The sequence below is a fragment of the Malus domestica genome, chromosome 12 (genome assembly GCF_042453785.1).
Source record: "Malus domestica chromosome 12, GDT2T_hap1".
Lineage (NCBI taxonomy): Eukaryota > Viridiplantae > Streptophyta > Magnoliopsida > Rosales > Rosaceae > Malus > Malus domestica.
The window spans coordinates 20853179-20873309 of NC_091672.1; the positions used below are offsets into that span (position 1 = coordinate 20853179).

Below are 20131 nucleotides of genomic sequence, written 5' to 3' on the forward strand. Positions count from 1 at the left end.
TATTTCTGACCGTTGGGCCCTTTTTTTTTTTTTTTAATTTACTTTTTGTGAAAAAAACGTGGACCGTTGATCTTTGATCCGACGGTCTAGTTTAAAAGTAAAATTTAAAATTTTTTTACCGTTGGAAATCCAACGGTCTAGAAAACTAGCCGTTGGAAATCCAACGGCAGAGAGGTAGCCACGTCGCAACTCGGGGGGGGGACTGACAGCGCCTGCACGCGGGCCCCGGCGTCTGAAAGCTTGTCGGGCACTCGCCAAACGGCTGCGTGAAGTGCACGCGCCAGGCTTCTTCCCCGGCTTCTGTCTCAGTCTCTTTTGGGCTGGGCTCTTGCCCAGCTCGGGCTGGGTACCAGTCAGTTTGTTGGGGTGGACTTGATTGACAGAGGCCTGGCTTGGTTTTTGGACTGGAGGCTGGGACATTTGGACAGGGGTGGAATTGCTCTTATGATGAGGTTGAGTCCATAGTAAATGTATGGACTCAATGAAATAATCAATTAGAATTTAACATTTAATAAAGTTATGCGATTTTGGTTTCGATGCAGTTTTCAAAAGCCAAAACCAAAACCAAAACCAAACCGATTCCTACTTTGCGGTTCGGTTTCAAAACCGCAAAATCAAACTGTTCAGTGTGTTTCCATTTGGTTCGTGTTTCGTTTCCAAGTGCCCCTACTTCAAATCTACATTGTTAATACTTTTACAAAAATTATTTTGTTTCGTTAGTTCCATAGGAACGACTCTCTAATATGTTTGTGTTGACAACCAAACACTCTTTTTAATTTCAAAAACGCTTTTATACAATGCAAAAGCACTTAGTTGTCTGTCAACTAGTTCCTTATAAAAACGGTACTGAAAAGTACCACAAACAAAAAGCGTTGGTAAGTAAAAGTGCCTAATAAAGTTGCACTTCCGAACGAGCCCTTAATCTAATATAGTCCTGTATAATAGCTCCAAGGATGTGTCATTTGTTACATCTGCTGCTGAATTTAGGGTAAATTGTGGGAAATGGCCTTGTAGTTGGATTGCACTTTTATTATCCAATCTGTTCATCTGTATATACATAAGTTAGGTTAGTGGATTAAGGTAGTTTGCCCGCTTCCTTACACCTAAGTTTGAACCACTCCTCGGCAAATTAGAGTAGGAAATTTGTCGCTGGACAAGTTTTCCAGTTTAAAAGACATTGTGAAGATACAACAACACTGGCTTTCTCAAACAAGAAATTCTGAGAATTATACAGCAGAACCTTAATAAAGCAATTCAGAAACAGCTGTTGAGATCACGGTTAATGGTTGAACTGACTTGCACCTGGTCGGTACTCTCCGATTCCTAGCAGATCCTGCAAATGTGAAGGTACATAATTCGAACTTTCAACGGAAATTTCACCGGACTCTTCCAACAGGCGGCTGAGCGCCCCAAATACAAATTACAAACATTGCAACATAACTTCTAAAGGGAAAGTACAAATGCATTAAAAGAAAAATAACATCAGGGTTAAATTTTAGGCATGAGGACCCTAGGAATCAAAGATACAATGATCAAGATCTAACGGTTAAAAACTCCGGAATAGAATACTCTGGAGCACCATAGAATTTTCGGAGAAGTCTACTCTATAGTATTTTATGAAGCTTTCTCTTTTGATGTATGGATTAGCAAACAAAGCTTGGAAGCACTTACAAAAGATAGCACATGCGTGGTTATGACACTTTAAACTAGATTATCTGACTCTCTGATGCTATGTGCCTTGGACACTACTCCAAACCCGACAAGAAATCTGTGTATTTGGTCATCTTCCCAGTGGAAGCCCTCGCCATTTATCAAAATTAAAAGAAAATCAAATCCTCACTCAGCATATGAAAAGCAAGCTCCAGCAAAATTTGAGAATCAGTTCTATGAAAGCACACATTGAGTCCCAAACTTTAACAGGTTATCAAACAGATTAATAGCAGGTACTTGGAAATCTTACGGGGTTCAGAAAAAAAACCTTTAGTTATGTGATATAAGCCTCTAAATCACAAAATTTGGAGCCAAACACAACGATTTCGACGGTGTTAGACAATATTTACGTACACTTTAGATTTTTCACAATCTTGTCTAACTTGTCACAATAAGATCAACTAAAAAAAAGGTAAACATATAAGAGTCTAATCATCTAATCTAAGTGAGCTGAGGTGATAGGAGCTAACTTCCTAGCCGTGTACCAGATGAGATGAGTATTCTATGCTAAGCTGGGGTTAAAACTAGCATAGAATTGTATTTAAATGAAGCTGCCAAAACATGCCAAAGGAATACAGAAAAAGAGAGAAAATTTTACCTGGGATGCTTTGCTTTTAGCCCTGGTCTCCGCTGTGCTCGGAATGTCATGATTTGGTTTATTGAATCTCTTCTCACGCCGATCGCATGCACCCCATCCATCTGAGAACCTACCGCCCCTAGTGACAAAGGAAGGAGGGAAAATAGCAACCATAATAAGGTATGACAATCATGATATAGGAATTGCATTACTATCTTAAATGCAAAAGCTCCCAAGATCCAAAATTCATACTGCATGTGTGCCCGAACTACAAATTCGGCCCGGAGAACATTTCGATTCTCATCAAATTCAATGGTCTTGTCTTTGATCTCAAAAGAGAGATTGAAGTAAAATGATATCTTCCTCCAACCTGTACACGCATTCAAGAATCACATCTCATTTTCACCTAGAATTCCCGCTTGATTTGAAACAAAAAACAGCTCTGTAAATCTACTTACCTGACTTTTTAATGAAAGGATGCCCAGAAATCATGGTGTAATCTGTTTTCTCCAAAATCTATCAGTTTAAATCATACAAACACGGCAAACTAATTAGGCCCTTGAGTCTTCGACACTCGAAACTAGCTAGTGAATTAAGATTTCCCCAATTTCATAGCTTAATCTTTATATAAGGTAACAAAATTAAAAAGAAAAAGCATTAAGATTCGACTGAAATTGCGCAAAAGAAACACAAATTCGGTCAAAACTATCTACAGAATCCAAATTTCCCAAATTTTACAGCTTAATCATATAGTTAAGTAGGAAAATTTAAGAAATTAAAATACAGTAAAACCCAGAACTGAAAAATTCAATCATCTAAGCAAAATTACCGCCATAGCTGCATTCTGATACTCCTTAAACAGAGAGACCGAAGGGAACCTCCCGGACATGCTATGAACAGCTACAGAGCTGTTATCCCTCTCCCCTCTCTGCGCATAGTTCACAGGGCTCGCAAAATTCCCGATCCCCGGCGACAAGTGCGTTTCCGGCGACGAATAAAACGGAGTCGTAGGAGTGGTAGGCGTCGTGCGCTGCACATTTCGAACTACGACCAGAGGACTCGTGTCGTTGACTTCGGAAAAAGAGGACCTCGCGATCTTCCTCGGGGGGTGAAACGCCCAGGGTTCCTCGACGACCTCGCCCTCTGATGCGGTTGACTTGGAGTCGGAGTCGACGGAGGAGTCGAGCCTTGCGGCGGTCTTGAACAGCTTGGGCGGAGGATAAGGGTTTGAGACTGGGGAGCAGCGAGGGTAGTTTGGGTATTTGATAGCGAGGGGCCTGCGGGGTTGGGGTTTGGATTTGGAGGAGGAGTGGGAGGCGGCGGCGGAGTCAATGACGGCCCACAGAGCGGCGTCTTCTAGGTCATTGTCGTCCACGACGGGATGGAAGGTCGGGGAGGCCATGGGTGAAGGATTTGCTGCGGAGGAGGAAGAAGAGTCGGCTCACAATTGAGATCTTAGAGCGCGGGAATTCAAATTGGGGACGATGGGGAGCGATGGTCTGCAGGCCGGACTTCACACTGTAAGATGAGGCCTAGCATTGGGCCCAAGTTGATTAGATACAAAGAAAATAAGGGATCTCTTACGAATTCAATTGTTTGTTACAAACGATATTTTAAATTTAGAGCTTGTTTGAAATTTCTTTTAATATGGTCAAAAGCATTTTTTGTTAAATTTTTTTTAAAATCAATCTTTAGTAAAAATGCAAGTGAATCTTGAAAAGCACTAGAAGTGCTTCCTACAAAAGGTACATAATTGATCCTTCTTACATGAAACATTTTAAGCGCTTTTGAAACTCAGAAATATTTTCTCTAAAAGAATTTTCGGTCATTTTAAAAACACTTCTAAACGAACCCTTAAGCTATAGTTAGTAAAATTTGGAATTGATATAGTATGTGAAAAATATGTATGCATGTTATTCAACAATTTTGGTAATAAAAAAATGAAAATTAGGCCTTTCTTAAAATTTTAAAATTTAATTATGTACAATATTTATTTCTATTTCTTCAATATTACGTTATAAAAATGTATAGAAAACACAAATTATATGTATTATTAAAAAAATGTGTGGAAATCAACGTGTATTGGACGAGAAAAATAGTAGTTAAAAATAAAAAAACAAAATTGTGGGTTTTAGTAGAAAGCATAATTTTGATAACATTTTCTTTCAAATAATACTTCTATAAACTTTTTATTCATCACAAAAGTTTTAAAAAAGTTTTAAAAAATTTATAAGTTAGACCGTGGATGAACTCAAATAAGGTTGGGGTTTAACTTCAATAAATCTCATCAAAAATAAAAAATAGAGTGGACTGTGTTTCTATTTCTAATTGTTTTTGGAATGGTTAAAATGATTCTAAACAATTAAAATTATTTCTAAATACGTTTGGTAGAACAACTTAAAAATGCTTTGACAAGTTTCAAATAAAGACACTTCTAGTTAGGGCTGCAGCTTGATTGTGGTTGAATGATCGCCACTAAATTTAATATTAAAATGGAGTTAGTGATGGATAGGGTTTGAGACTACAAATTCAAGCCGACTAATCAAAGCCCTTCAGTCATTATACTTAGATAATGTTATGAAAGGTGTTGGCTGTTGGACTTTGGTGTAATATGTGCATTAGTTGATTTAAGCTACAATCGAATTGGGTTGGGTTAGGAATCGGTGACAAATGATTAACTCAACTCAATCCAATAATGGTCGGGTTGACATCGGGTTGGGTTTGGGTAGGTTATGTTTAAGAAAAAATATGGTCATTTGAGTTTAAAGTCGTGTTGGACATATACACGTTCAAGTTGACCTAACTCAGAATGCACCCCTACTTCTAGCAAAAGTGTTTCCATTTTAATATCTATACACAAACTACGCGTGTCATCGACTCCACTGCATTTGTAACAAACTAGAAGAGGTTGTTTGGTTCGGGGGAAGCTTGAGCATGAGGATTAATCAGACGGAGACTTCTTCTTAGGCGAGCGGGTTGCTCCAGAGATATGCTTCAACAAAAGGGTCAAATGAAGTGAGAAACAATATGTTCTCATATATCACTTATACTTGCTGGCATATATGGAAAGCTAGGTGTAATTTGCAATTCAACCAGCAACTAATTCATCCTAGGCAGGTTATATTGGCCATCTCTTTGTCGGTCTCTACATTCAAAGAAGCCAATGGTGTTTTTCTCACTTTGCCACCACCTAGTGTGCTGGAATCGTTGGTTGATGTTCGTTGGTCTCCTCCGTGTCCGGGTTTGGTTAAGATAAATGTGGATGCTAGCTGGGGATCTTGTGATGGTCAGGGATTTACGAGGAATTGTGGCTTGGGATGAGGAATGAATGTTTCTTGCAGCTTGTAGATCAGGTGTGAAGGCTACTAGTCTGGCTTTAGGAAGGGCATTGGCAATCTTGCACGGGTGTATGCTTGGTAAGAGGATGGGCTGGAATTGGATTATTATGGAGTCTGACTCGTTGGAATCGATTTCTTGCCTTAGGGACATGGCTAAGAAAGGCAGTTGGGATGCCTTCCCCTCTATACTAAAGTGTTGTAGATTGGGAAAGGAGTTTCTTGAATGCTGCTGGTCTTAGGTTTTAAGACCGGCCAATTCGGCAGTGGACCATTTGGCGTCGCGAAGTTGTAGGGAAGTATGTGATCATGTATGGGTCGATAGACCCCCATCTTCCTTGGTTCATGTTTTGTGTAACGATGGTCTACCTTGTCCCCCCTAAGTGTTTGTGGTAGTGCGTGGAAGGACACTCTAGCATTAGATGCAACGTCGTGATAACTCTGTGACCTCCTCGCACTACTCTTTTCTAGTAGTTATTGGATGTTTGCCTCGGTGTAGGCTCTCTTTGTACTGCTTTGGCATCTTTGCCCAGTTACTGATATTTCCTGATTACCAAAAAAAAAAAAAAAAACTAGAAAATTTGAAATATAAGAGTCTAGTGTTTTGAGATCCTTAACCTTTGAAATGTCGTGTTGTGATTTGCTCAAAACGTTGAAACGGAGTGCAAGCTTCCACTCCGCTGTCGTCTTTGAGATTCACAGTTTCCTTGTCCAAATCCATAAGGACCTTCAATTTGTTGATCAGCCACTCAAAATCTCTGACATCTTTCATCTGCGACCTCGTTGCCATCTCCGGAACCTTCTTCGCACAGCTGAGCTTGGCAGAGACATAAGAGAGCTGAGCTGATTCTAAGTAATCTTCGAGCTTCATTGCCGTTCTCAGCTTGAATTGCGTAGAGTTGCGAGCCTTGAGGTATCCCTAAACATCTCCCCTGCAAAAAAATTATGTAGTCAGAGATTCAAATTGATGAAATCAATCGAAGAATTTTGAAATTGTATATGTGAGAGAGATGTATAAGGACTATGGGGACAAGGTGGAGGAGATCGGTAGCGAAAAAATGGAGGAGGAAGACGATCGAACGAGGCGTTTTTAAATGTCTTGGACGGTGGCGAGAGGGCTCGAAGTTGAAGTTTTGGCTTTCTTGCTTTCTGCCATATTTTTGCGCACAGTGTTTGAGTTTAAGCATGTTGAACACATGAATGTTTGGCCCGCTTTTCAGTTTAATATAACGTGATTAGGCGTGTACAAATCAAAATGGGTTAACTAGAAGTTGTAATAGTTGCTCGTACAAACGTCTTAATCAAAATCGTCAAGTTGCACTATGTTTACATTTTAGGAAGGTGGATTCACGTTCTTCGTAAAAACGTCATAATTAGTATTGTTCAGTTGCACTAATCTTCACTTTTCTGTAAAAAGATATTCTACTACATTCCTCTTATAAACGTGATAATCAGCATCGTTCATTCGTTTCATCATCGTCTAAAGCCAGTAAAATGTATCATTAAGAAAAATAATTTACCAAACTTGTGATAATGGTTAGCTTTGACATTTACAAGAAAATACCGTTCTTGTTTTTTGGCCTGATACAACAAAAATAATAGGCTTACAGCTTACAAAGTGCCCATTATGTAGAAAGGGATGATGAGGTCTAACTTACAAAAATTTCTGATGAAGGGTAACAAGCTTTGACATTTACAACAAAAATACTAATGTGCAATTTGATCACCATCAATTTTCTGACTATGTATGTATCCATGACAAGTGAGAAGCTTGTTCATAGACGAAATTTAATACAAGCGATTCTTGTGATTGGAGACTTGAGACCTTGCAGACTAAATTTGTTTCCATTTAAGGAGAGAAAATTATGATCCTATCTTCACCAGCACATAACCAATTAAGTAGGGCCTCCAAAAATATTGTTCTGCATCTTTCGCGGTAGCCCGAAATTTTGGTATGCTCTGATTTCGCCTTCCAGAGTGGCTGTCACAATTACTAAACCCCAAGCTGTTGCTTGTGTTGTTTGGCTAGCATGGCTGTTGCCTATATTGTCGAGCCATGACCAAGAGGAAGACCAAGATGATGTGGAGGCACTACCAGCAGACATAGAACTTGAATCACCATACCTAATAGAGGAAGGGTCTGAATTAAACGACTCTCCAATCCCGGATTCTGTTCGAGAGATTTGAGCAGGATCTTGGTCTTCCGGCGGAGGAGTTGAAGGTGTTTGATCTGATGCATCTCCCTTATTGGTTGTGGTGTTGCTGTCTTTGTTGTTTTTCTTTGGGAGAGGCGGTAGCATTCTCTTACTTACACCTGCATCTTCTTGAGTAGGGGATGCATTGCCGGATTGCGGCTGTAGCGTTGAGCGTTTTGAGTTTCTCTTGGAATGTTGCACGGAGACAGGTGGAGGGTCGCCCTTTATGGTGCCTGGCCATGGTATTGCTGCTGAAACATCTTTGCACTGAAAATGCTCGTGGGAATTGGTACTGATAATGCTCTTTTTACCCGTGGCTGAGATTCGGGGTTCTTCACGCTTCCAAACATATACATGGGAGTCTTCACTAGCACATACAACATATTTTCCGTTTGGAGTGAATGAAGCTGCAATTTGACTGCTTGTATTTCGGAAACCTGTCAAATTACATCTTGGGTATTTATTTAGAGAATTGTAAAGCAGAAGTGAAAGGCTCTGAGCATTGGATGAGCTCTGGATACCTCTAAACTTATGAGTCACGTTTGTGCCATCCAAAATTCGAATCCGGGAATCAGCAGAGGTAACAAGCATTTCAGATGGATTCATTGGCGAAAACTGTTTCCAATGAAAATAAGAGGAGGTAAAAAGCACTTGAGATGGTTTTACAGGCACCAAAGTATTCGATTAGAGAATGAAGTATAGTTGCATTACCTGCAAACCTGTAATCTTTTTGGCTTGATTCTTCTTCTTGTTCTGAATATCAATATGATTATGCTGACTTAATTTACAATCTGAATTATGAAACAACATGAGGTTTATCAATTATTATTGATTGTCTTAATTCACATTTACGGAAAAGAAAAAAAAAAAAAGTAGAAAGAGCAACTTGTACCTTCTGCACTATACATATGACAGTTTCCTTTGTGCGAACCAATGAGGGAAGCCTATAGGGATGACATCAATTTGAAGAAAGATTAATACAAATCATGATAAAATTTTCTAAGTTGATTCAAATGACTAGTTAGAACTTAGAGCCCTCAGAAAATTATAAGCATGTTCAAAAATACCTAAACCCGAAAAAAGTAGGGCATCTGGACAAAAACAATACATATGGAGTTGTACCTGGCCATCTGGAGTGAAGGAAGCAGCAGTGACCATTTCATGAAGATCGGTCCAGTCCACGACTTGCCTAACGGCTACATTCCACAATCGAATCTTGGCATCGAGTGAGCCACTGATAAAGTAATTGTCATCCAAAGGATTGAACTGTATGCAAGTCACTGCAAAACCAATAACCCAAGTCAAAACTCGAGAAACTAATCAAGGAACAAGAGTACAAAATGTGTCCATGTCTCATCACTGGTAGTAATTTTGACATTCCCACTTTCTTTTTTTATGCTATCCCTTCTTTTATGTCCGTTGATTTTATTCAATTCAAAGGTCATAAACCATGTAAAAGTGAATGAGACAAAATAAGAGTGTAGAAATCACTACCTACGCTCGTTTTGTATGCTGCATTGTAGTTTTAGGACAACAAATACACGTAAGAGCTAAGCATTAGTTTACATGGATGAATATCTTACCATAATCATTGTGGGCAAATAACTTTAAGCAAGTCTTGGTCTCCAAATCCCATAATCTAACAGTTTTGTCCATTGAAGATGAAAGTAATAGCTGCAAATTGATCAAATTACATCAGCAAAAAATAATCTAAATTAGCCTAACCTTAAATTAATCAATTCAGGAAAAGAAACTATTAGCAAAGAGCTAACCTGATCTCTGGACCAGGACAAGTCCAAAACAGCATCCAAATGACCTTCAAAAGAACAAAATGGTTTCTCCGAAAATGAAAACACAGCTTCGGGTACATGCACGTACTCCGGGATTGAATTGCTTTTTCTAGCAGACCCTCCTCTCCCCTTCTTCTTCTTCTCCTTATCGGATGGCCCAAGCGTAGCTTGATCAGACATCGATGGTGAACGATCAGGGGTAGAGGACCCGAAAGAGTGATGAAGCGGGGTCGAATTCCCGTCTAATGACATAATCTCACATTCTTGCACTTCCCACACATGAATTACCCGATCCTCTCCTGCACTCGCAAGAAACCTCGCATCCAAACTAAACTTAATACTCCAAATCGACCCCTCGTGAGCTTGAATCTCCTGACACAGATGCAATGCTGATAGCTCCTTGTAATGCTTCCCTGTTTGCCTAACTTTGACCCATTCTGAGGAAGAAGAACTCGAGTTCTTGGCGGGCTTTTGCGCCGGTGGCGTCAACGGTGGCGTGGTGTTTTCCTTATCTTTCTCCCCAATCAACACACTCACGGCAGTCCCCACACCTCGTATACTATTCTTCAACAGAGCAACACCTCTTCTTTTGCTCATTCTCAGGCTCTTCGAAACAAAAGAATTTGCACTGACTGCGCCGCCTTTCTTGTCGCCACCGCCTTCCCTCGAAACATTTTGTCTTCTCATCACCTCTTTCACCACCGGCGAGTACCCGACGCATTTCTCAAATTCATCCATCGTTAATTGCTTTCCCGTTTGGAGATCGCTGAGTCGATTCCAGCACCCATCCTGATCATACTCGTTCACGATGAACTCGGTCCCCGTGTCCAGATTCTTGATCAAGAAGAATGCTTCTAACCGGTTGTTTGAGAAGACCGATGATAATCCACCACCGGTCTGAACAGATTGGATCACGGGGGTGGCACCACCTACTTGGTTTGGCGATCCTTTGACCGATTCTGTATACGGACATATTCTTGAACGAGGAGCGGCGATAGTGGAGCAAGTCCTCGTAAGGCGTTGCTTCGAGATTGTTCCGATGATCTCCTCTTTCCTCTGTTTGTCGACTGAAAAAGCTTCGATGTCACCCTCGGACCTTGATCGGACGAGCATCATCGGTAACAAATCATGCTCAGGCTCCGATACCGTTTGATCAGGCGGTACTTGTACATTTTCTTTGGCATGAGAGATGGACCGGGGGATTGGAATGGCGTCATTTGCTATTTTGTTCGAAACGAGGCGTTTAATGCTGGTTAGCTGCTTAAAGCTGACAAGGTCTTTCCCGGGTCCTTGGGCTAACCCCATGCCCTGCAACAATCGTTTTCTCCTTTCAGTGATGGACCCCGGCGTATCCATCCAGATGTTGTAATCTGGTGTCATCGGAGCTGCAGCAGTGGATGGCGGTTTCGTCGAAGTGGCTGTGGCGAAGGCGCTAAAATCGATGTCATTTCGAACAGAGGAAACGCATGAGGTGAATGACATGCGACTGTCATCAAAATCCTCATCTTCGGAAGAAGATGCCTCAAGGTCAAGAGGAATGACGGAAGAGGCGCGTTCATTTGACTCAAAGAAGCGGTCGTCGTCGTCGTCGTCCCGGAGGCCGTCCCAGTTCATCGTCAACGTCCTCTTCCGCTCCATCTTCATGGTGCATTAGGCAAAAACTGCACAATCAAATGTGCAAAATGGAAATTATGGCTTTGGATTATCAAATTCTGTAGAGAAACTGGGAATTTTTTAGGAGTGTTTAGAAACTATTGTTTGTCTTTGCGTGAGGGAGATTGAGAAAGTGGAAGAGAGAAAAATGAGGGAGTTTGGTGGTTAATGAACGTTATTGCATTACATTCCTGCACGTCTTTGATTTGTTATTATTTTATGATAATTAGGACTATTATTACAAATTTATCCGTGTATGTCGTGCGGCATATACGACCTCATTTTTACCACTCATTTCTTGCCACCTCACCGCCTAGAAACCTAATAGCTTAGTCACATGTCCCTACGGCTGAGGAGAAATCTTTCCTTTTGAACAGAACACGGTACATGTGTTTTTATACAAGTGGTAGAAAATTGTATTTTTTAAGTTAATAACTTTTCAACACACATATCTCACCATTTGTATAGTGACAAGTGAGTGTATCACTCCATGTTCCGATCACATTGAAAAATATCTCGCAGTTAAGAAGGCGATAACCAGCCACTTGTAAAGCCCACACTTTGAACCACCTCCAAGGGATTGACTCGAACCTGAATATCTAAAGGAAGCTCCGACAACCCATTTAACACAAATTCAATCAAGAGCACATGCCCAACAAGACAAAGTCAATGTCCCAAACAAAGTGAAACCTAAGAAAGTAGATAGTGTAAACGCCAAGTCAATACAACGTCGTACATTTCTAGAAAATGAAGATTAATCTTCTTCAATTAGAGAGGAGATTGACTATGAAGGGGGAATTGGTAACGATATTAAGATTTGTTTTAATTAATTTTCTAGGGTAAATTACACAAAACTACCTTAACTATTGGGCCATCACATTTTCATACACCATCATTAAAAAATGTCAATATCATACCTCATTTACGAATTTATTACAATTTCATACCTTCCATCAGTTGTCTGTCAATTCCTCCATTAAATGTTGACATGGCTTGAGGCGGGACCCACTTTCTATTAAAAAATTAATTAAATATTAACTAAATATTAAAAAATTAAAATTAAAAAAAAACCAAACCCACACCCAGATCCCCTTCCCTTCCCGAAAACTTCCCATCACCCTCCTACCTTCTCTCCACCGCGTCCCATCAAACCCTAATTTGATTTTTCTTTGTCCATTATGTCGAGATATCCATTGCGGAGATGGATAGCGACGACGATTTCGAGCTGCGGTCGGTGGAGGCTGCTCTACCGGTCCACGAAACAAAGCTGAAGCACTTAAAGAAAGCAATTAGGGTTTCTGAAGAACCTTCCATCGACGAATCGGAGAACGGCCAAATGAATCCCTCAGAATTCGAAGCTCTAAGCTTGGAGGAATCGTATGAGCCGTGAAGGTTAGGATTGGGATCGGAAGGTTTGGTGACACACCCTGACCTAAATCGAGGCATGTTGGCCGTCACGTGAGGGTGATGTAGCCATGTGCGCCATGCGGAAGTGAAGGTGATAAGATAATGTGAGTAAATAAAAACCAAACTAACTAACTTACACTAAACCGGTATATAAGTACGAGTGGAAGTGCTAAAGTGTAGATACATATAATAAGAGCGTAGGTACCAAGGTGCAGTCCAGCAGGCTAAATACTAATTATACATGATAGGAAAGAAAGCCTACATAGACGGATGTCCGTCAGAACTGCCGAAGAGTCCTCATGAGCCACCAACACGAACTTCTATCTAGAACCTGGAGGGGTGCAAAACAGAAAATGTGAGTGGGCAAAAATAAAACTTTTTAAAACCATTTCATTTTCAAAACATATAACCCCTCTCCGTAAAACCTGTATAATTTCCCAAAAAATAACAATATATATGTATATGGAAATCAGGCTCGAGATTAATGAAAACCAAAGTATGTGCCATGTCAAGTATCTTAATAATAACTGTGTAAGCCAGGTGATGTAAATCAATATAAAATGATATATCAACCAGAGTCACCTAACATGACCTGTACGGCTAGACCTATAGCTCATAATTAATTCCTGCACACGAGTCGGAACCACTATTGTGGTCTGTACAACAGGCTAGGTGTAAATAGATACACTCAAGTGCTACGGTCACGTGAAGGCTGTGCGAAGTATTGCAAGTCACATACGAGTCGGAACCACCTAATGTGGTTTGTACGACAGGCTGGCACCTGCCTTGGATCCAAGGTGAGCATGTGGTGCGGGATATGAACTATCACGTGAAGGCTAGGCCCTGGCCTCGGGCGGAGCACTAACACCGAGGTGCAAGATAATGAGCACTAAATATATCTCAACATAATCATACACACGACAATCATTATCATCAATATGTACTCACCTGAAGCTTACCTGTGCGTCCGCAGCACCATGCAATAATATGCATATCTATACTAATGCATATACTAAAATATAATGCAATTGACATGACATTTAAAACATAATTTTATTTAAAACCATTTATGGGAAAATGTAAATCATATATACGTATATATATATATATAGATATATAGATATATCTATATAGATATATAGATATATAGATATATATATAGATATATAGATATATAGATATATCTATATATCTATATATATATAACCCCCGAGTCTCGCCTAGCTACACTCGTCATCTGGGAACGTCTCGCCTATATGTGAAACCACTAATTTAATGTAAATTTAAGCACATAATCAAAACCGTATAATAACTTCTCATACGTTGCTCAATTAGGGTGTTTGAATATACCATCATGGCCTACTCAACACCATGAGCATCCCCATATTTTTAGAATAATTTTCCGATGACCCATGCGCCCTCACGCGCAGGCACGTGCCTTGCACACGGACGGAATCCCTAACGACGTTAGGGAATATTCCGTTAAATAGTAGTATATACCATTAACTTTACCTGACGCTGTCAGTATATTTCGTCAAAGTTGATGGAATATGCTTCTTTCTTCTCCGACACATCATCGGGATCCATCGTCGACCGCCGCTGCGTCACCGGAAACTGGAAATCCTTAAAATCTTAGTTTATATTTCATTTCAACACCAAAATTCACAAATTTTATATGAAATTGAAGCTCTCAACTAGGAGAACATAATCATACCTATTTGGGGTCCTAAAACCAACGAGAAATTATTAGAAATTTTTTCGATATTCCGGCTAAGTCTGCAACTCGTGGAACTGACCTATCCCGACGTCCAAATCCTCCCAAAAATTGTTCCCAGGTCTTTATGGAGTAGTTTTAAAACTCCCTTAAGCTTTAAAACTCCATGAAATAACCATGATCACAACGAAGCAACAGAACACCACGTCGAAGCTCGCGAGTTCCCGGGTTTCCAAGGTCCTTTCTCTAAACTAAGGGTATGATTAGGTTCTTGAATTTGCAAGGAACTCGAAAGTGACCTCCACTAGTTCAATATGTGCAAGATGAAGATGGTTGGGTGTGTGGGTGTACGGACTGTACGGACGAAATAAAGATCGAGAGAAAGGGCGAGGGTATGTACGTGTGTGTGTGTGCGCGCGCGCATGTGGTCACGGGTTTGGGGAGAAATAGAAGGGATATGGCCCTGATTAGGCCATAAGATATAAGGCTAACAATTAAATCAAAACAACCCACAATTCCAATTGGACCCAAGAAAATAGGAGATATGGTGATTAGTCCATTTACTTAGCCCGTTTACCCATTCGTTTATTCGTAACATTTCGTTATGAACCCAATTCGGCCCTAACTCACGTCAATGCTCTCGTGACGTCGCGTATAATTTACTCACATCCGCTAAAAATAATAATTTAAAACTATAAACATACATTCACGTCACTACGACTTGAGGGTATAATCGTCAATTCCACATATTCGAGGTAAAATATATATTAATTCGGGACGTGTCGTCATAACCTACCCCCTTTAATAAATTTTTGTCCCCGAAATTTCTGTATATCAGCATACAACATATCAATATCCATAGAACAAACGGGGATATAAATCTCACATATGATCTTCCGTCTCCCAAGTAGCATCTTCTACTGAATGGTTCATCCACAAAACTTTCACCATGCGCACAGTTTTATTCCTAAGAACCTTATCTTTCCAATCCAAGATCGTCATTGGTTCTTCATCATATGTTAAATCTGGATTAATTTCTAGTGGCTGAAGAGGTATCACCTGTGATGGATCAGAGACATAATGATGAAGCATAGAAACATGAAAGACATCGTGGACCCGTGATAATTCTGGAGGTAACTTAAGTTTGTAGGCGACTTCACCGACTCGCTCGGTGATCTGGTACAGTCCAATGTAGCGAGGACTTAACTTACCTTTCTTACCAAACCGCACAACACATTTCCATAGAGATAGCTTCAAAAATACCTAATCTCTAACTTTATACACCCAGTGGCGTGTTTATCAGCAAGGCTCTTCTATCGATCCTGGGCCGCTTTTAGGTTAGCTTTAATTACCTGAATATTCTAAGTAGTCTCATCAATAATCTCTGGGCTCACTAACACCCTTTCACCAACTTCTAACCAACATAAAGGAGTACGACATGATTTACCATAGAGTGCCTCGAAAGGTGACATACAAATACTAGAATGGTAGCTGTTATTGTAGGCAAACTCCATCAAATCTAAACGCTTATGCCAAGCGTCTCCAAACTGTAGCACTAAAGATCTTAACATATCTTCTAATGTTTGGATTGTAACATCTCACATTGCCTAGGGGAGTGGATCTTGTAAGCCTTATATGTATATTCCTATTTCTATCTAACACGAGGCCTTTTGGGAACTCACTAGCTTCGGGTTCCATCGGAACTCTGAAGTTAAGCGAGAGAAATCACATGATGGGTGACTCACTGGGAAGTTCTAGTGTGAATTCCTAGAAACAAAACTGTGAGGGCGTGGTCAGGGCCCAAAGTGGACAATATCATGCTACGGTGGAGTCGAGCCAGGGATGTGGTGGGGGCCTAGGTTGGGATGTGACGTGGATGGTTCTCTCGGATTGTTTGTCTGTCTGTGGATAATACGCCATACTATAATGCAATCTTGAACCAAGAGCTTTCTAAAATGCCACCAAAAACTTAGAAGTGAACCTATGATCCCAATTAGAAGTAATACTAATCGGAACCCCATGGTATTTAACAATCCCTGCTATAAATAACTCAGCTAATCAGCTTAAAGAATAGTTCTCTCGAACTGGTATAAAGTGTGCTGACTTAGTAAGCCGATCCACTATCACCCAGATGCCATTGTAACCATTTCGTGTACGAGGAAGCTTGTACATGAAATCCATAGTAATATTTTCTCATTTCCACTGGAGAACGGGAATTGACTACATCAATCCAAAAGGTTTCTTCCTCTCAGCTTTAACTTGCCGACAAATCGCGCATCGACTCACATATTCAGCAATCTCTATTTTCATGCCAGGCCAATAGTAGAAAGGTCGAATAATGCGATACATTTTGGTACTCCCAGGATGCATCGCATAGGCTGATATATGTGCTTCATCAAGAATATCTTTCTTTAATTCTGTAATATTTGGCACGTACATTCGACTTCCCTACATAAGCATGCCATCAGATTCCTGAATTCTGAGATCTTTCTTCTTCCTTCGTGACATTGCCTCTGCTAATTCTTGGGATTCCTCATCCTTCGCTTGAGCTTCTATTACACGATCAATTAAAATCGGTCTGACCTAGAAACTAGTAAGTAAAGCTTCTTCCTGATCTATCATTCCCAAATCAACTCCAGTAGATCTCAATTCTGTGAGAAGATGGATATGGCAAGCATAAAAAGCATTAATACAACCTTGAGATTTCCTGCTAAGTGCATCTGCTACCACATTTGCACGACCCGGATAATACTCAATCGTGCAATCATAATCACTGAGTAATTCTATCCATCTCCGCTGTCGAAGGTTAAGATCTTTTTGGGTAAATGGGTATTGAAGGCTTTTATGATCTGTGAAAAACTTGCACTTTTCTCCATACAATTAATGTCTCCAAATCTTCAAGGAAAAAATGATGGCTGCTAGCTCGAGATCATGGGTAGGGTAGTTCATCTTGTGTGGCTTTAACTGTCGCGAGGCATATGCAATCACCCTACCATGCTGCATTAATATGCAGCCTAAGCCATTTAAGGAAGCATCACTGTAAACCTCAAAATTACCACCATCGTCTGGAAGCGCCAAAACAGGTGTGTGAGTGAGACAATACTTTAGCTGCTGGAAACTCTGTTCACAATCATCGTCCCACTCGAATCTAACATCTTTTCTAGTCAACCTCGTCAGTGGTAAAGCTATAGTTGAAAAATCTTTAACAAACCGTCGACAATAACATTCTAAGCCCAGAAAACCCTGTACTTCAGTGACGGTTTGTGGCTGCTCCTAGTTTTCAACTGTAACTATTTTATGTGGGTCCACCTGAATGCCCTGGGCTGATATTACATGCCTCAAGAATGCCACTTGATCTAACCAAAACTGGCATTTGCTAAACTTAGCATATAATTGGTGCTCCTCAATTTCTTCAAAACCAAAGTAAGATGTCAAGTGTACTCTGCTTTAGACTTAGAATACACCAAAATATCATCAATGAAGATGATGACAAACTTGTCCAGGTATGGCTTAAATACTTGATTCATTAAATCCATAAAAGTTGCAGGTGCATTTGATAACCCGAATGGCATCACAAGGAATTCGTAATGACCATATTACGTCCTGAAAGCCATCTTAGGAATATCTTCACTTTTGATCTTCAATTAATAATACATAGACCTCAAATCAATCTTGGAAAACATGCACGCATTTCGAAGCTGGTCAAATAAATCATCTATACGCGGCAACGGATAACGGTTTTTAATTGTTACTCGATTCAACTGTCGATAGTCAATACACATCCTCAAAGTCCCGTCTTTCTTCTGTACAAATAAAACTGGAGCTCCCCAAGGTGAAACTAGGCTGAATAAAACCTTTATCAACCAATTCCTGCAACTGAGTTTTCAATTCCCTCAATTCCGCAAGAGTCAGTCGATAGAGAGTTAAGGAAATAGGATCTTTACCTAGAAGTAGATCAATAGTGAACTTTATTTCTTTATCTGGTGGTAATCTAGGTAAATCATCATGGAAAACTTCAGGGAAATGCCTAACTACTCGAACATCTTCCACACGGATAGGAGTATCCTCATTCAATACCACGTGAGCCAAATAACCCTGACAACCTTTCTTCAATAGCCGTTTGGCCCTCACGGCAGAAATGATGCCGTGCCGTAATTTATTACGTACACCCACAAATGTAACCACATGCAAGCTCAGCAGATGAAAAGTGACTGTCTTCTCATAACAATCCATCTTGGCACAATTGTAGTGTAACCAATCCATGCCTAGAATAACATCGAAGTCAATAATATCTAATGGAACAAGATTAGCTAGCATAACGATGTCCTCCACCAGAGCAGGACGTCCTTGATATACCCAGCTAACATAACATGTCTCACCTCTAGGCATCGAAAACTCTAACTCATAATCGAGAGATGTGGGGTAGGGTTGTGTCGTCTGAGCAAACGTATGAGAAATAACAAAGTGTGTGGCACCAAAATCAATTAATACCATAGCAAAATGGCCAAGAATATTTAACGTACCCATATTTAGATCTGGGTTGTTCTGAGCATCATGTAAGGTGATATGGTGAACACGGCCATGTGGCTGCTGCCATCCTCCATGACCCATGTTACCTTGATTTCCACGTCATTGAGTACCTCATCCCTGACCAAGCTAGTTAGGCTGCCTCGATGATTCTGCACTGCTAGAAGCAACCTCAACATTCTAGGACTGCCATTCGAGATACCACTGTGATCCACCACCTAGATATGGTGGATATGGCATATAACCTCCTGAGTACTGAGCATACCCACTCTGATGATACGGATCGTGCGAGTACTGATATTGTCCTCCAGAATATGGAGCTATATCACCTTGATAATGATATGCTCCACCATAACCCTTATGAGTATAACCACTAGGCCCGGGAATATACTGAATAGGAACTGGTGGTGGCAAGGCAGATGACTGAGGCTTTTGCTAACTCTGTGGGCATTGAATAGCCTGGTGTCCCGTCTGACCATAAACAAAACATCCTCTATTACCTTGCTTGCACTCCCCAAAGTGTCGACTATTACACCTGCGGCAGAATGGACCACCAGAACCACTAAAACCTCTTTGTCCCTGGAAGCGAGAAATGCCTGAACAGTCACCTCTCTGTGACGTCGTGGAATTTGAACCCCCACTAGAAGAACCAGAACTAGTACCACTTCTTTTAAAACTCTGCATCTTGCGAGGTTCCTGTGATGACTGATCTTTATCTTTATTATTGTTTTTCTTCTAATTATTATCTTTTTCTTCCTCTTCCTCACTGTCACTGGGCAAGTTTTCAGAATCCTCAACCTGCAGTAAAATATCATAAAACTCCTGATATGTAGAACAGGGAGTCGTGGTCGCCATTGAACACTACTTCTTTCGAGTACCCCACTTAAATCGTCAAAGCATCTCAGCATGATTCTCAGTAATCTCTAGACAATATCGAGACAAATCAGTAAACTTCTGATAGTACTCATTAGCTTACATTTTCCCTTGCTTTAGACGCGTGAATTCTTGCTTCTTATAATCTATATACTCTTGAGGTACAAATCTCTTCTGAAATAGCTGCTTAAAAACCTCCCAGTCTACGACTTCTTTTGGTGACAACTAAAAAGATTACTGCATCCACCAGGATGCATCCTCCTCACCTAAAAACCAAGTAGTCGTCTTTACCCATCTATCATCAGGGAAATTCCCCTGCCTCTGCATCACTCGATAAGTTTTCTCGACAT

At 40.4% G+C, this 20131-nt stretch overlaps 2 protein-coding genes across 2 annotated transcripts; both read right to left on the reverse strand.

Moving 5' to 3' along the window:
• Positions 1-1104: 1104 nt before the first annotated feature.
• Positions 1105-3782, reverse strand: LOC114819918 (uncharacterized). Its single transcript, XM_029089581.2, has 5 exons — positions 3117-3782; positions 2746-2803; positions 2540-2657; positions 2309-2426; positions 1105-1333 (listed from the first exon to the last, which is right to left on the reverse strand). Exons 1-5 carry the CDS (start codon positions 3687-3689, stop codon positions 1280-1282), a joined length of 921 nt encoding a protein of 306 aa, XP_028945414.1. The 5' UTR covers positions 3690-3782; the 3' UTR covers positions 1105-1279.
• Positions 3783-7147: 3365 nt separating this feature from the next.
• Positions 7148-11448, reverse strand: LOC103423629 (uncharacterized). Its single transcript, XM_029089582.2, has 7 exons — positions 9590-11448; positions 9401-9491; positions 8940-9097; positions 8710-8761; positions 8529-8608; positions 8339-8432; positions 7148-8254 (listed from the first exon to the last, which is right to left on the reverse strand). Exons 1-7 carry the CDS (start codon positions 11249-11251, stop codon positions 7518-7520), a joined length of 2874 nt encoding a protein of 957 aa, XP_028945415.1. The 5' UTR covers positions 11252-11448; the 3' UTR covers positions 7148-7517.
• Between the last annotated feature and the right edge of the window lie 8683 nt (positions 11449-20131).

Coding starts and splice junctions, on each gene's coding strand:
- LOC114819918 (XM_029089581.2), bottom strand. CDS start 3,689: ATGGCCTCCCCGACCTTCCATCCCGTCGTGGACGACAATGACCTAGAA. Junction 2,658..2,745: donor TCCTTTCATTAAAAAGTCAG/GTAAGTAGATTT, acceptor ATGCGTGTACAG/GTTGGAGGAAGATATCATTT. Junction 1,334..2,308: donor CTAAAAGCAAAGCATCCCAG/GTAAAATTTTCT, acceptor TCACATTTGCAG/GATCTGCTAGGAATCGGAGA.
- LOC103423629 (XM_029089582.2), bottom strand. CDS start 11,251: ATGAAGATGGAGCGGAAGAGGACGTTGACGATGAACTGGGACGGCCTC. Junction 9,492..9,589: donor TGTCCTGGTCCAGAGATCAG/GTTAGCTCTTTG, acceptor ATCAATTTGCAG/CTATTACTTTCATCTTCAAT. Junction 8,762..8,939: donor CCTTCACTCCAGATGGCCAG/GTACAACTCCAT, acceptor TCATCCCTATAG/GCTTCCCTCATTGGTTCGCA.